This window comes from Gekko japonicus, unplaced genomic scaffold (assembly GCF_001447785.1).
Source record: "Gekko japonicus isolate JY-2015 unplaced genomic scaffold, Gekko_japonicus_V1.1 scaffold794, whole genome shotgun sequence".
In the NCBI taxonomy this organism is placed as follows: Eukaryota; Metazoa; Chordata; class Lepidosauria; order Squamata; family Gekkonidae; genus Gekko; species Gekko japonicus.
Window position 1 is genome coordinate 642,539 of NW_015164692.1, and position 15,569 is coordinate 658,107.

General features: G+C 48.8%; 1 protein-coding gene across 1 annotated transcript in view; it reads right to left on the reverse strand.

Moving 5' to 3' along the window:
* The window catches only part of GPT2 (glutamic pyruvate transaminase (alanine aminotransferase) 2), a 47,816-nt gene that overhangs the window by 22,421 nt on the left and 9,826 nt on the right, over positions 1-15,569 (reverse strand). Inside the window, exons 2-3 of the mRNA XM_015409429.1 lie at positions 4,632-4,721; positions 3,311-3,419 (exon numbers count right to left, since the gene is read on the reverse strand). Of these exons, the coding sequence (XP_015264915.1) occupies positions 3,311-3,419; positions 4,632-4,721 (199 nt within the window). The remainder of the gene's footprint in view (positions 1-3,310; positions 3,420-4,631; positions 4,722-15,569) is intronic.

Genomic DNA, 15,569 nt, shown 5'->3' on the forward strand with positions numbered 1-15,569 from the left:
CTTTCTCTAAGCCCCCCCCCCCCGGCCAGCCAACTTGGAGAAAGCATCTGTCTCTTTAAATATCATGATCAATACCCGTTTTTACCCTTTTTGTTTTTTAGTTCTGGCAGTCTTATTTAAGGTTAACGTCAATAAAAAGCAAACCTGCACATTTCCCAATAAAGATGTGTAATATTTGTTCATGTCTTGTGGCTCTCAGACATCTGATGCTACTTCTGTGTGGCTCTTACGTCAAGCAAGTTCGGCCACCCTGGCATTATACCCTGCTGAGGCCCCTCCCCTCCCCAAACCCCACCCGCCGCAGGCTCCCCCTCCCAAATTTCCAGGAATCTCCCAGCCTGATGTTGGCAACTTTACTCCATAGCCACAGGTTCCAGGGCAAGTTTCCAATTCTGTTCAGGTGTTCATCCCCTCCTCAGATGGCCAATGAGGAGTGTTCACAAAACCATCAGCCGGTACATTTGGCTTCCTCCCCAAGTCTTTGCCGGGGGATGCAGCATTTGGCATCTACTTGCTGTTCTGAGAGCGGCTGAATCTTTCCACACAGGGATTCCCTACCCTTGCACTGCTAGGGCTGCCAAGTGGGGGCGGGGGGGCAGGTAAACCCCCGCTTTGGAGGCCCAGCTGATCTCTGTCAGCTGGGGATCAGTGGTAAAAGCGGGGGATCCCCAGGCCCCACCTGGAGGCTGGAAACCCTAGAGATGCCTTCAGAGATGTGACCCCAAACTTGTTCCTCTCTACAGTGCACTTCCTGGCTTAGGTTAGGGACTTCCTGTCCCCCAATTCCCTGCAGCTCACAGCCTCAGTACTCCAGCAGTTATACCTCCGGCTTCCCCTCTCCCTGTCACATGCTTGCAATGGAGTAGGTCCCACACTGCTTCACAGTCGCATCACAGAACCACAGAGTTGGAAGGAGCCATACAGGCCATCTAGTCTAACCCCCCGCACAAATCACGATCAGCCTAGCGCATCCCTGATTCCACCGTTGCACAACTCTTTCAGTAAAAAAGTTTTTTCCTAATATCCAGCCAGTACCTTCCCGCCCTTAATTTAAACCAATTCTTGTGAGTCCTCTCCTCTGCTGCCAACAGGAACCGCTCCCTGCCCTCCTCTAAGTGACAGCCCTTCAAATACTTCAAGAGAGACCAATCATGTCCCCCTCAGCCTCCTCTTCTCTAGACTGAACATTCCCAAGTCCCTCAGCCTTTCCTCACTGGGCTTGGTCTCCAGGCCCCTGATCATCCTCGTCACTCTCCTCTGCACCCTCTCCGTTCTCTCCACATCCTTTTTGAAGTGAGGCCTCCAGAACTGCACACAAGACTCCAGGTGCAGCCTGACCAATGCAGTGTACAGCGGGACTATGACATCTTGCAGTCCTGGGTCTGGAAAAATTGACGACCAGGGGCCCAATGGATCTGATGAGACAGATTCCCTAAAGGTCAACACGAAGTTTGAGTTTTACCTTTAAGGCAATTCAAAAATGTCTGTGAAGGCCCGAAGCAGCACCTGATGACGGGGAGCACTGATTTTAAGTCTGCCTCTGACTTTTACAGGCCCTGCCGTGTGGCAAAACAGCGCTGATCCGACACACGCAGAAATTAGGAAATCTATCTTGTATTTTAATGATGCCCTAAGAAATGTCATATCGACTCTCTTTTCTTCCCTGACTGGAAAGGAAGTAATCGGAACAGTCACAGCCAGAAGTTGTAGGCGATACCCTACGGCAGAGGCACTATCTATAGCACAGTTCCGGAGGGTCGCTGGGTTCGTCTGCCATTAAAGAGCAAAATTCGAGTCCAGCAGCACCTTAAGAGACCAACAAATTTGGGCGGTTTGAGCTTTCAAGGGTCAAAGCTCCCTTCATCAAGTACCTATATCTACAGGCAGGGCTTTTTTGGTAGAAAAAGCCCAGTAGGAACTCATTAGCATAATAGGCCACACCAAACAGCAGAAACTCATTAGCACATTAGGCCACACCCCTGACAGCACAGCTCATTAGCACATTAGGCCACACCCACATGTTACCAGAAGTGTGGTTATCCAGCCACACCCACCTTTGGCTTGCTATTCTGTTTACCTTGTTTGTTGTCAAAACGGTCCAGGGCTTTTTTTGTAGGACGGACTCCTTTGCATGTTAGGCCACACACCCCTAATGTAGCCAATCCTAATGAGTTCCTGCTGTTGGGTGTGGCCTATTATGCTAATGAGTTCCTCCTGGGCGTGGCCAACTTGGGAGCCAGCCGGAACTCTGTTCCTGTGTGTTCCTGCCCAAAAATAGCCCTGTCTACAGCAAACAAATAAGCAAACACTGTGATATAATGACTAAGACATTCAGTCAATCTTTTCAAGGTAAACGTCATATTATATTATAGAGAAATCTTTACAGTATTACAAGGAAAACTCCATCATTCTCAATGAGCCCCTGGATATAGACTCATTTCATCCCAATCTTCCTCCGGAGTAATCCTATTATGTTCAAAGGCGTCAGCCTCTTAATGCAGCTCAGTGTTATGTTGGGAGCAGACCAGTGCTTAATTTCTTCTCTACTTTTGTCAAATTATCCTGGAAAAAACCCATGGCTATTTAAAATGATAAGCAACAAGAAGCTGAATTATTATTATTATTTTTTAGAATTGTTGAGAACTTACTCCTGGGTTCCATTTCAAGTGTTTATATTAGGAGCAAGCCCGTCTTGTCCTCTCTAACTAGGTGCTAAAGCCTTCGATTGTCCATTCAGCTTCATGTTGTTTTTCATTTTAAACAGAAGGAAGAAGAGGAGAATGGATTTATACCCTGCCCTTCACTCGGAGTCTCAGAGCCGCTTATAAACTCCGTTCCCTTCCCTCCCCACAACAGACACCCTGTGAGGTGGGTGGGACTGAGAGAGCTCTGACAGAAACTGCTCTCTTTCAAGAACAGCTCTTATCAGAACTATGGCTTGCCCCAGATCATCCAGCCAGGTGCAAGTGGAGGAGTGGGGAATCAAACCCGGTTCTCCCAGATTAGAGTCCGCACACTTAACCACGACACCAAACTGGCTCATCTGCAAACCAGATGAACACAATCTATTCTGTTAGGATGCCTCCTGCAATATGAAATGTATGGGCGACATTTGGAAGGCAGAGAACAAAAATGGTCAAGCACACAACTGGGGGAGGGAGAAGACACGGCCGCTATGAAAAGAAACCAAAAGGCTTCGTTCCCGGCTATCATTAAAACCCCACAGAAAACAGACGACGCGCTTAACAACCAATAAAAAGTCACGACAACAAAAGAAACGCAGTTGAAATTAATCCTGTTTGAAGATTACCTAAACTGTTCCCTCCACATCCTTGCAAGATCCGTCTTGCTCTGTTCTTTGAGTCCTCGGGGAAGCTCGGGCTGTCCAACAGGTTTGGGTATGTGCAAAGTGCAACCACCTACACGGCCCAGGGGGAAAAAACAACAACAACACACAAACGTTATTGCTATGGAGGATTAACAACACTGCTTTCAGTTTTCAGAACAAGGTTACAGTACTTAGCATTCCCCGTGCATATTAGGTTACGCCACATTCGCAGCTTTCTTCCATGACCCCAAACACCCAACATCTTTCAGATGATAACTGGCAGCAGAGGACAGGACTTGTAATAATGGGTTTAAATTACAGGCGGGAAGGCACCGGCCGGATATTAGGAAAAACTGTTTTACAGTCAGAGTTGTGCAACAGGGGAATTGGCTGCCTCGGGAGGGGCTGAGCTCCCCCTCACTGGCGGTCTTCAAGCAGCGGCCGGACAAACACTTGTCAGGGATGCTCTAGGCCAGGGGTGTCGAACTCATTTGTTATGAGAGCCGGATCTGACATAAATGAGACCTCCTTAGGCCGGGCCCAATGTTCCCTCTAAGCTGTGGAATCTTGTGAGCAAAAATTCTACTTTGTGAGCTACTGGCATTAAAGTTGTGAGTGAGCCATTTGGCTACTGCATAAATTAGTGTGCTCTGGAACCATCCTTCCTGAGCGAAGGCAAAAATGTGTGAGCTGGAGGCTAAAGAACTGTGAGCTAGCTCACACTAACTCAGCTTAGAGGGAACATGTGTATTATAGAATGTAATGCCAGGTAGCGGAGATATAAACGTTATAAAGGACACAAACACAAAGGTTTTTATATTTAAAATAAAAACATGCTTAAAACATCAGTTCTGTAAGCTGCAAACCTACTTTCGATTTCTTGACATTCACCACAGAAATCTCATGCTCGGAGTTCTGAGTCTAGGACCCAGGTTAGAACATGAAATGGCTGAGTGATTAAGAGAGTCTGGCGAAGCAAGCTAGGATGCAGCAGCAGCAGAACTGGAAGCAGGAGATGGCCAGTTCCACTGTGGGCCTGATGGAACCCCTCCAGGGGCCTAACCCTGCCCCTGGGCCGCAAGTTTGACACCCCTGCTCTAGGCTGATCCTGATTTGAGCAGGAGGTTGGACTAGATGGCCTGTATGACCCCTTCCAACTCTGTGGTTCTATGATCCTATGATCTGCCTTTGACCTCCAGGTTCGGTGTGATGTTTGAACTGAGCCGACTGCAACTGCTCTTGCATGACAAATAGAAGGGGTTTTTGCCCTCCCACCCCCATAGCAGTTCAAGGGTCATCCTACCTGACGAAGGAAGGTGATTGGCTGCTGTCCCATGGCATGCGCATCTCCAATGTTGGCTTTGATGACTTCAGTGAAGGGCTTTTTGATTCCCTGCAGGGAAAGAAAAACATGCAAGTCATGAATATTCACGGTCTAGAAAGAGAGGAAATTATGGAGGCCGCCTTGCTGGGACGCACCCTGCCGTCTGCAAGTCTCAGGTGGGTCCCATTGGTGGAGCTCCCCCCAAAAAAATCATCCGGGGGTTATCGGAGGTTGAAAAGAAAAAAAATGCCATTGTGCCACCTGTAAAATGGCACCAGCCCAGGAAGGACTGCCGACGTGTCAAGAAAGCAGAGTGGATCAATGTTTAGTTAGCCGCGCTGGCTTCTTAATCTGTGTGTCTGGAGCAAAGTAAACATTCACACCAACTGTTCAAACTGACCAGGCACTGGTCTCTTTCTACACATATGGCAGCAAAGGACAAAAGGCATGCCTTCAGTTGCCTTATGCGCTGCCATGTCCTAAGGCAGTGATGGCGAACCTTTTAGTGACAGCGTGCCCAAACTGCGACCCAAAACCCACTTATTTATCGCAAAGTGCCAACACGGCAATTTAACCTGAATACTGAGGTTTTACTTTAGAAAAAACAACTCATACATTAACTTAAGATGATCCAAACAAAGTAAGGAAAGCAATCCCAAATGCTTTCATTTACTTAAAATTATTTGGCAGAGAATTCGACACTTTAATGATGGTCTGGACCTGGCTGGGGCGATGGCACGCGTGCCCACAGAGAGGGCTCTGAGTGCCACCTCTGGCACCTGTGCCATAGGTTCGCCACCACTGTCCTAAGGGAAAATGGCGCACAGGCAGGAATTGGGGTGACCTGGATTCATCCCTGGTCAGCATCAAAGAAGAAGGGCCCCAACCTGGATAGCCCAGGCAAGTCCGATCTAATCAGATTTCAGAAGCTAAGCAGGGCCGACTCTGGCAAGTCCTTGGATGGGAGACCTCCTTGGAATACCAGAGGCGGGAGGCGGGGGCAGGCTTTCTTTCAGCCACCTCTCTGAATATCCTCCAGGCCCCCAAGTAGAGGTCAGTCACCAGAGGTCGCCATGACTTCCAAGTGTGCACACACACACGCACATATGCACATATGAAAAATCCAAAAAAATACCAAAGGGAAAAAAAAGAAGAAAGAAGAGTCTCAAAGCGGCTTACAATCACCATTCCCTTCCTCTGCCCACAGCAGTCCCCTTGTGAGCTGAGAGAGCTCGGAAAGAACTGTGACTGACCCAAGGCCACCCAGCAGGCTTCAGGTGGAGAAGTGGGGAATCAGAGCCCGCTCTCCAGATCGCAGTCCGCCACTGCTAACCAGAACACCACACTGGCTCTCCCAAGGGCAAGGCCTCATCTTGCAACCTAACCTATTTCACAGGTTTTTATGGAGACAATTTTTTTAAAAAAACAACCACCCACGATTCTACATATATCTCCTGAGCGTCTTAGGAATTCTTTTAAGGGTGGGATTCAGGCGCAATTAATTTTAAAAATACCTAATTGGACACTCCCATGCCCTGCAGGGAACCAGATGTACCAACAGCACCGTGCATTTTTGTTCTGGCCCCAACCTGTCAGGTGTTTATTATTGACAGGGGAGCCCTGTGGAGTGAAGCACGCCGCAAGTCTGGACTAGAAGCATCAGAAGCACTTTGCATCCCTGCAGTTGAAGTAATCAGAGTGTCTCTGAAATCAGGGGTCCCCACCCCTCTCCCCACCAGTGTTCCCTCTAAGCTGAGTTAGTGTGCGCTAGCTCACCGTTTTTTAGCCTCTGGCTCACACATTTTTGTCTCAGCTCGGGAAGGAAGGCTCCAGAGCCAACTAATTTATGCAGTCGCCAAATCGCTCGCTCACAACTTTAATGCCAGTAGCTCACAAAGGAGAATTTCTGCTCACAGGACTCCACAGCGTAGAGGGAGCATCGCTCCCAACACCTTTCCTAGTGCTCACCAAATGTTTAGAAAGTGGGCTGGGCCAAGTGGGGCTTTTGCCTAGCAAGGCTTCTGATAGGCCACTGGAGACTTGATTGGCTGTGCAGGTTTTTAAAAACATCACTGTGGCTGCAGCCGCTACCACAGCACCAGGATCTTCATGGTAAAACTGACAGTAGGCTGCAGCGGCCATTTTTTGCCGGCGTCCACCATGCTGTGTCAGAACTCCATCGGTGCCCATGGGCTCAGAAAGGTTGAGGGCATCTATCTTACATCTGTATAGGAATCTGCCTCATACCGAGTTGGAACATCAGTCCATCCAAGTCTGTTATTACCTGTTCTGACTGGCAGCAGCTCTCCATGGTCTTAGGGATAAGCCCCCGAGATCATGGAAGGAGAGAGGGTGTGGCTCAGCGGGAGAGCATCCGTTTTGCCTGCAGAAGGTCCCAGGTTCAATCCCCGGCAGCTCCAGTTAAAAGGATTGGGCAGCAGGTGACGTGAAAGACCTCTGCCTGAGACCCCAGAGAGCCACTTGCCAACCAGAGTAAACAATACTGACCATGATGGACCAGTGGTCTGGAGTAAACGATACAGACCTTGATGAACCAACGGTCTGATTCAGTGGAAGGCAGCTACACGTGAGAGTTCCATTCAGAGGTGGGGCTGTGGCTCAGTGATAGAGCAAGGTCCCAGGGTCAATCCCCGGCATCTCCAGTTAAAAGGACCAGGCAGCAGGTGACGTGAGAGACCTCTGCCTGTTTGTTGTCGAGGCACGTGGGGGGGGGGGGACATGCAGATCTATCCTCGCAGAGGAAGGAGAGCTTGAACCTGAATAAAACTTGGTCTTAAAGGTGCCACTGGACTGTTTTGGACTGGGGGGGCTCTGCAACCTACCTGGCTGTTTCTTGCTCTGACTGAGGGCTGCTGGGAGCAGGGGGTGGGGCTTGTTGCATGTGCCCACCCCCTGGGCTCTTTACTGCCGGAGCTGCGCTCCTGTGCGCTCCTGCAGGAAATGACCCCTAGGTCTGATTCAGTAGAAGGCAGCTACATGTGAGAGTTCCATTCAGAGGAGGGGCTGTGGCTCAATGGTAGAGCAACTGCTTGGCAGGCGGAAGGGTCCCAGGTTCAATCCCTGGCATCCCCAGTTAAAAGGACCAGGTAGCAAGTGATGTAAAAGACCTTTCCCTGAGACCCCGGAGAGCTGCTGCCGGTCTGAGCAGACAACACCGACCATGACAGAGCCAATGCTCTGACTCAAGAAGACAAGGCAGCTTGGTGTGTTCATGAAATGCCAGTTATTCAAGCCAGGCCCTGCTATATCCAAAGCTTGCCCTCCACCACGGGGCTTTATGAGCCAACCCCATAATGCTGCTCTTCAGAGAACCATCCGGCCCCCATACTTCTGACCACAGAAGTACATTTCATTCACCCATTCCCTTATATTTCATTCACCCAGACCAGGGGTCATTTCCTGCAGGAGCGCACAGGAGCGGAGCTCCAGCAGTAAAGAGCCCAGGGGGCGGCACATGCAACAAGCCCCACCCCCTGCTCCCAGCAGCCCTCAGTCAGAGCAAGAAGCAGCCAGGTAAGTTGCAGAGCCCCCCCCCAGGCCCCCAGTCCAAAACAGTATAGTGGCACCTTTAAGACCAAGTTTTATTCAGGTACAAGCTCTCCCTCCTCTGCGAGGGCAGATCTACAAGTGTCCCCCCCCAATAGCTAGCAATCCAAAACAGTCCAGTGGAGCCTGAGCGGTGGGTGATGTCAGGGGGTGTGACATATGCAAATGAGTTATGCTAATAGGTTATGCTAATGAGCTCCTGCACCTCTTTTTCTGCAAAATGACCCCTGACCCAGACTAAGCTCTAAAGTAGTCTCTGTATCTGTAGGAGAGGGAGAATCGATATTGACCAAGCTGCAACAGAACTTGAACCACAGAGAGGGACCGTCTCGCCATTCAAAATGTCGGAGACAACGCAAACAGAAGACAGAAAACACAGCCTTTTATGAGAGTACTGCTTTTGACATGTTGTCAAGCACGGTTTACCTGCACTGGTTGCCCTCACTCACCTGTTTATGACATAGAGCACTTTTGTGGCCCTGCACTCCTGAAATCTCAAGCTGTGCTTGGCGCAAAGAGGGCCACAGTGCCAAACATTAAAAACACACTCCAGAGGTACAGCGTGCCCCCTTAGCATGACAATTTACTGCGTTTGGAAGAGGGTTTGTTTGAACGGCACACGCAGTTACCTTTCCTGGCATTAGAGAGAGAAACGTTTCACGGGCACCGATTTGCAATCAAGCTCTTAAACGAAAAAACGTTCTGCAGAGGATAATGGTATGTTCAAAGACAGAAATTAATGTTTCATTCAGGACATGCCCAAATACGCAGCCCCCCAGAGGATGAATTTGTTTGCTTGTTCTCGGTTTCCCGTGAAGACCAGAATTAAAAGAATGTTCTTTTGTTTTGAAAGAAAATCTATCAGGCAGTTGCTGGATGGTCACGGCTGCCATGAATGTAAAATCTGGGATTCTCAAGACTCAGCAAAGGGAAATCGTGTTATTTCAGATAATGCAACTTAGGCCTCTTCCTTCCTGCCCCAATTAAAACACTGACAAAAGAAGAAGAGACTGGATTTATACCCCGCCCTTCACTACCCAAAGGAATCTCAGAACGGCTTACAATCTCCTTTCCCTTCCCTTCCCTGTGAGGTAGGTGGGGCTGAGAGAGCTCTGAGAGAACAGCTCTGAGAGAACTGTGACTGACCCAAGGTCACACCAGCAGCTGCACGTGGAGGAGTGGGGAATCAAACCCGGGTTCTCCCAGATTAGAGTCCGTGTTCCTAACCGCTACACCAAACTGGCTTCCTAGAAACTGTGAACTGGAACACCGTTCAGCGATATGATTTCAGAAACAAGGTCTTCCTCAACAAGATGAGTAGACAGGGGTTTAGTCAGAACTAAGCTTGTCAGCTCTGGATTGGGAAATGACTGGAGACTGCAGGTGAAGGCAGGGGAGGGCGTAGGGTTGCCAGTCCCCAGGTCCTGGTGGGGGTTCCCCTGGTTTTCAGGGCTTCTGCCCGCCACCGGGGGAAACCCCACGTCCAAACAGCAACATCACTGCACAACCTCCCCAAAGCAATGACATAATCATGTTGGGGACTTTGCACGGCGACACTCTGGTTCGAGGGCAAATCTCTATGGTTTGAAGCTGGTTTTACCATAGAGTTTTGCCCCAAAACCAGAGCATCCCTGTGCAACATCCCCGACATGATGATGTCACTTCTGGGTAACATCATTGCACCAGGGATGTCTCAGAACGCCCCCCAATCCCCCTGATGGCGCAACGAGGGGACCTGGTAACCAATGCCCCCCTCCAAGCTGTGGAGTCTTGTGAGCAAACATTCTACTTGGCGAGCTACTGGCATTAAAGTTATGAGCGAGCGATTTGGCTACTGCATAAATTAGGTTGCTCTGGAGCCATCCTTTCTGCGCTCAGACAAAAAACTGTGAGCTGGAGGCTAAAAAACTTTGAGCTAGCTCACACTAACTCAGCTTAGAGGGAACATTGCTGGTAACCCTAGGAGGGTGGGGTTTACAGAGTGAAGGGATTTTAGCAGGATGTAATGCCATAAAGTCCACCTTCCAAAGCAGCCATTTTCTCCAGGGGAACCGATCTGTCATATGGAGATCAGTTGTAATTGCAGAAGAAATTCAGAACCCCACCAAGAGAACATATGAACCTGCTTTACACTGAATCAGACCACTGGTTCATCAAGGTCAGTATTGTCTACGGAGACTCTCCAGGGTCTCAGGCAGACGTCCTTCACATCACCTACCCCCTGGTCCCTTTTTAACTGAAGATGCTGGGGATTGAATCTGGGACCTTCTGCAGGCCAAGCAGATGCTCTGCCACTGAGCCACAGCCCCTCCCAAGAGACTGGCAGTCCTAGTCAGAACTGGAGCTAGAAAGAAACGGGGCCACAAATTGCCAACTCAGGCTTTAAGGCTTTGTTTGTTTGGACGCCCCAAAGGATGGGTAACTTCTAGTGCAGGGGTGTCGAACTCATTTGTTAGGAGGGCTGGATTTGACCCGACTTTGTCGGGCCAGGCCATGTCTGTCATGAAATGTAATGCCAGGTAGCCTTCCAGAAAAATGGTTGTTCAAATAAAGTGCAAAAGAGGTCCATAATAATGATGGTTGTTGACGAAGTTTTCCGGAGTAGTTCTTCGTTTTGTGAAGACTTCATCCGAACAAGGACCATACATTTCAGAAGTGTGTCTCCTATCTGTTATCCAGCATTGAATGCAATTCTAAGAAATCACCTTTTCACCAGGAATTGTTCCTCATGGTACTATAAGTGATCAGCTCCGACGGGCAAAGTAGAAAATGCTAAAGCCTAAATGCTAAACCTTTTGCACTTTATTTGAACAACCATCATTATCATGGACCTCTTCTGCACTGTATTTGTAATTATATGAATGCTACAAATATTACATACATACATACATATTTGATTTCTATACCGCCCATGACCCCCAATGGGTCTCAGAGCAGTTTACACTGAACTACTTTCAGTAGTTTTTATTACCTGACTAGGGCCACAATTTCTAAGGGGGGGGGTTTGTCTAGCAGTACCCATTCGGCGTATCTCCTCCGGCAGTTTCTGACGTTGCTCCCGGCGTCTCGGGCAGGCTGGCGACCATCCCAGGCAGGCTCTGATGTTCCTCTTCCGGCGCGCTCTGCTTCAGACTGCAGCTTCCGGCTGTGCGTCCCATCAGGCTCCTGCCGTGCTGCGTCGTCTCGCAGTTGCGTCGCCCCGCCTCCGCCTCCACTGCTCTGGTCGTCGCCTCCTCGGAACGCCGGATGCCACCATGTTCTTTTTCGCTGCCGCTTTTCTCGCCGCCGCCGCCACACTCCTGGCACGGAACCAGGAGGTGGGTACCCCCTGCCACCTAGGGCAGGTACCCATTTGTCTATTTGTATTTTACTTTCGAGCCGCTGGGTTGGCGGGAGCTGGGACGGGGGCCGGGAGCTCACTCCGGCCACGGTGGGGATTCGAACAGCCATTATGGCTGTTCGCTACAGATGTTACTAGCAGGCGTTGTACTGCCTGCGCCACCGCTCCCTTTGTCATAATATTGTCATAATTATATTGTTTCTCTTGGAACTAGTAGCGCTTTTCCGACAGCTTTTTGTTCTGTTGCTTCGGTCATTTGGAGCTGTGACTCCTGTGGTTCAGAGGTAGCCTTCCAGGCCCACTGACTCCGATGGACTCAGAAGGGTGTCACTCTGTTAGCCGTACAATCCTAAGTACAGACTCCTGGGAATCAGCCCCTCTGAAGAAACCCCAGTAGGAGTCCAAGCAGACCTGTTCAGGATGGCCCTGTTGACCCCCTTTTATCAAACAGCCCCCCCAAGCCCACACAACTGCCCCGCTTATACAAAGCGCCCTTGCCTTTTCCACCAGGGCGACTTATGCATAATGCAAACTGACAGGTACGGCAGTCACGGGGGAAGGAAGACAAAACCGCCTCCTTATTGACCTTAGATGGCACAGGGACGCTTTGGTAAGTCCGGGGTGATGTAACTGCAGGAATTTCATAACTAAATCCAACCTGAGGCTACAAGATATCGAGTATACTGCAAATTACTGTAAATTTGGGGAAGGTGGGGTGGGGGGGTGGGGGGAGGAAGCATCCGGGAAAATAGAGTCTTGATTATGTGTTTTAGCCGCAATGTGGTTTTTACTTCTCGGATAACGCTTGGGGGGACGTCACCGAACGTTCTTGCTTCTATTAAGCGACCTCCGAAGGACTGGATAATTTGGAATAATTTGCAAGGGGAAGAAAGGCCTTGGGTATTTTAAGCTATCCAGGGCACTGCATTATTCTCGTAAAACCAACCGCTCCATCTTGAGTTATGGGAAAGCTGAGAGCAGGCAAGGTTCCATGGCCGACCGTCGTAACACACAACATTATGTCACCACTAAGATTGGAAGCAAACGTATAATTTGAAGAAAAATATCCAAGCAGACAATAGTGTCTTCTCCTTTCCTTGCAAAGAGGGAGAAGAGAATCTTTTTGAGGTGTCCAACCCACTAGAAACTGCTGCAGAGTCCCCTAGGTCTACTTGTCTCATGTGTTTCTTATTTCTGTCAAACATCTGGTCTATGAGACCCAGTGTCATCAAACTGCATTTTGACTTTTATTGGACAGCACAAAGGCTAGGAGGAAGAGGAGGAGGAGATTGGATTTATAGCCTGCTTTTCAGCACCCAAAGGAGTCTCAGAGCGGCTTAGAATCTCTTTTCCCTCCCCCTCCCCACAACAGACACCCTGTGAGGTAGGTGGGGCGGAGAGAGCTCTCTTGAGAACTTTTCATGAGAGAACAGCTCTGAAAGAACTTGTGACTGACCCAAGGTCACACCAGCAGATGCATGTGGAGCGGGGAATCTCTTAGCCACTGCTTGTCAGGCAAGGCGGGGTATAAATACAAATAATAAATAAATAAACATACCAAACTGGCTCTCAAAGGGCTAATATCCTTCCCGTGCATGAATTAGGAAGCGGGGGTAGAAGGATCCTGCCCGAGATCCAACATTCTCAAACTCTACTGAAAGGGAAGGGATGTCCCCAGGATCATAACACTGATAGCTGGAATGCCTTCCAAGAATTTGGGATCACTGCCTCTAGACTCTGCCCGTTTATGTGTACAATGGTCCTGGATTCTTGGTGGGGTTTGTTCTTGGTACCCTTCCCCGTCCACTCAAAAGACCACTTCAAAAAAGTCAACCACTAAGCATACCAGCTTTCACTGAAGAGAGACTCAAGCATGCCCAGATCTGCCCAGCGACGCCTCTTGAACACTGATGGTAGTTAATATTTACAAATCTGCAACAAGCACTATTTTCCCAACACCCAACAATGGATTCTGAGAAGACTGGTGAGACGCTAGAAAGTTTGCAGGCCTCCACACCTAGAAGCTCACCAAGTCAAACACAGCCTTCTGGGAGTTCAATAAACCTCCCCATTTCTGTTTGCCCAAGGGTTTGGACCATGCCTGTGGGACTCAGTGCTTTTTGTCCCCTTTGAGAATTTTGGTGAGGGTGAAGGAGGAAAGTGCCATCAAGGCACAGCTGACTTATGGCAACGCTGTAGGGTTTTCAAGGCAAGAGACGTCCGGGGCGGTTGGCCATTGCTTGCCTTCATGTCACAACCCTGGTATTCCTTGGAGGTCTCCCATCCAAATACTAGCCAGGGCCTTGCTTAGCTTCCAAGACCTGATGAGATTGGGCTAGTGTGGGCCATCCAGATCAAGGCAAGAACTCTACTCTGTATTATACACTGAACCAACAGCTGTCCCAATAGCTCAGTGGTAAGAAAGCCAATAAGAAGAGAAGAAGAGAGAAGAGATTGGATTTATACCCCGCCCTTCACTTGGAGTCTCAGAGCGGCTTACAAACTCCTTTCCCTTCCCCTCCCCACCACGGACACCCTGTGAGGTGGGTGGGGCTGAGAGAACTCTGACACAAACTGCTCTTTTTCAAGGACAGCTGTGCCAGAGCTTGTGACTGACCCAAGGTCACCCAGCCAGGTGCAAGTGGAGGAGTGGGGAATCAAACCCGGTTCTCCCAGATTAGAGTCCGCACACTTAACCACTACACCAAACTGGCTACACCAAACTGCAAACTGGCAAACAGGAAGTAGAGATTCAAGTTTTGGGTGACGAGACGTGCAATCGAGGCCGTTCAAATGTGCGCATTATTACAGCCTCCAAGCATATATTTGATAAACATTCGTGACAAATGTCTCTTCGGAATGTATATTGCTGACAACGTACATAGCTACCATTCCACATGGATAATTGCCAGCATATTCACCACTCAGCATGTGGACATTCTCTGCCTTGAGACTATGGACAGGAGTAGGCAATACTGTACTAGACAACTAATGGTCTGACTCTGTATAAAGCAATCGCAGATGCTCAGGCACAGCTCGACATACCACGTGGGGAAGAGCTGACCCCCGTTGGGCGCGGAGAATTAGTTGCTCAGGTGTCTTGCGATCCTGAGCCACCTCAATGAACTCTGGGAAACGCTATTCCAGACACTGCTCAAGTTGTTTTTGTTTAAAAAGTGAAACCGAGCCCAGCATCACCCACTAGTAATTGCACCAAATATAGACCCAGAGAGGGCCTTTGGGAAACCCAGGTTATGTTACCCCTTGGAATGACTACCTCCTGAGCTTGTTAGAGAGCTGTACGCACCACAAAAGAGAGGGAGCGTCCCTCTGGTTGTGGCACTTTTGAAGGAAAAGCAACCGAACATTTATCATCGTAGCATGCAAGGTTTGACAACAGTTTCGGTTCTGGGTTTTTTTTTTAGCAGTGCAGCTCTTTAGGTACTTTTTTAAAAAAAACGTTTATTTTTTAATGCTTAATACATATTATTACCAAAACAACAAAAGCATTTTCCTTCTTGCTTTTACAATAAAATAACAAGTTGTATATGTTACACTGCATTACTTTATATAATACAAAGCTTATACCATAGTTTGGGTATTGAGTAAATATTAACTTCTTTTGTGATAGAAAAGACAACCTTGTATAAACCAACAATAACTGGTGTTATGTACCCCTGAACAATATGTATAAGAGAAGAGGAAACACTGTTTTTATCACTGCCCATAGGCCATCCAGAAGCAGAATAAAACACTTCTTATAAAATTAGTTACCGACGTAAAATCTCAGCAGACGCCATTCCTCGTGAAATGACTAAGAGGTTCAGGGTTAGAATTGGAGTGGATTACATAGCTATGGAGTGGACACAGGACATTAACTCTGCCCGTATTTTTGTCACGCAGCTCAGAAACTTAGCCACAGACCAAGGAGGTCTTTGAGCGGGCAGAGGAACCGAGTGGCGGAGCGGTAAGTATCCGCTAACAAAGCATTTTCCCAGGCAGGCTGGTCG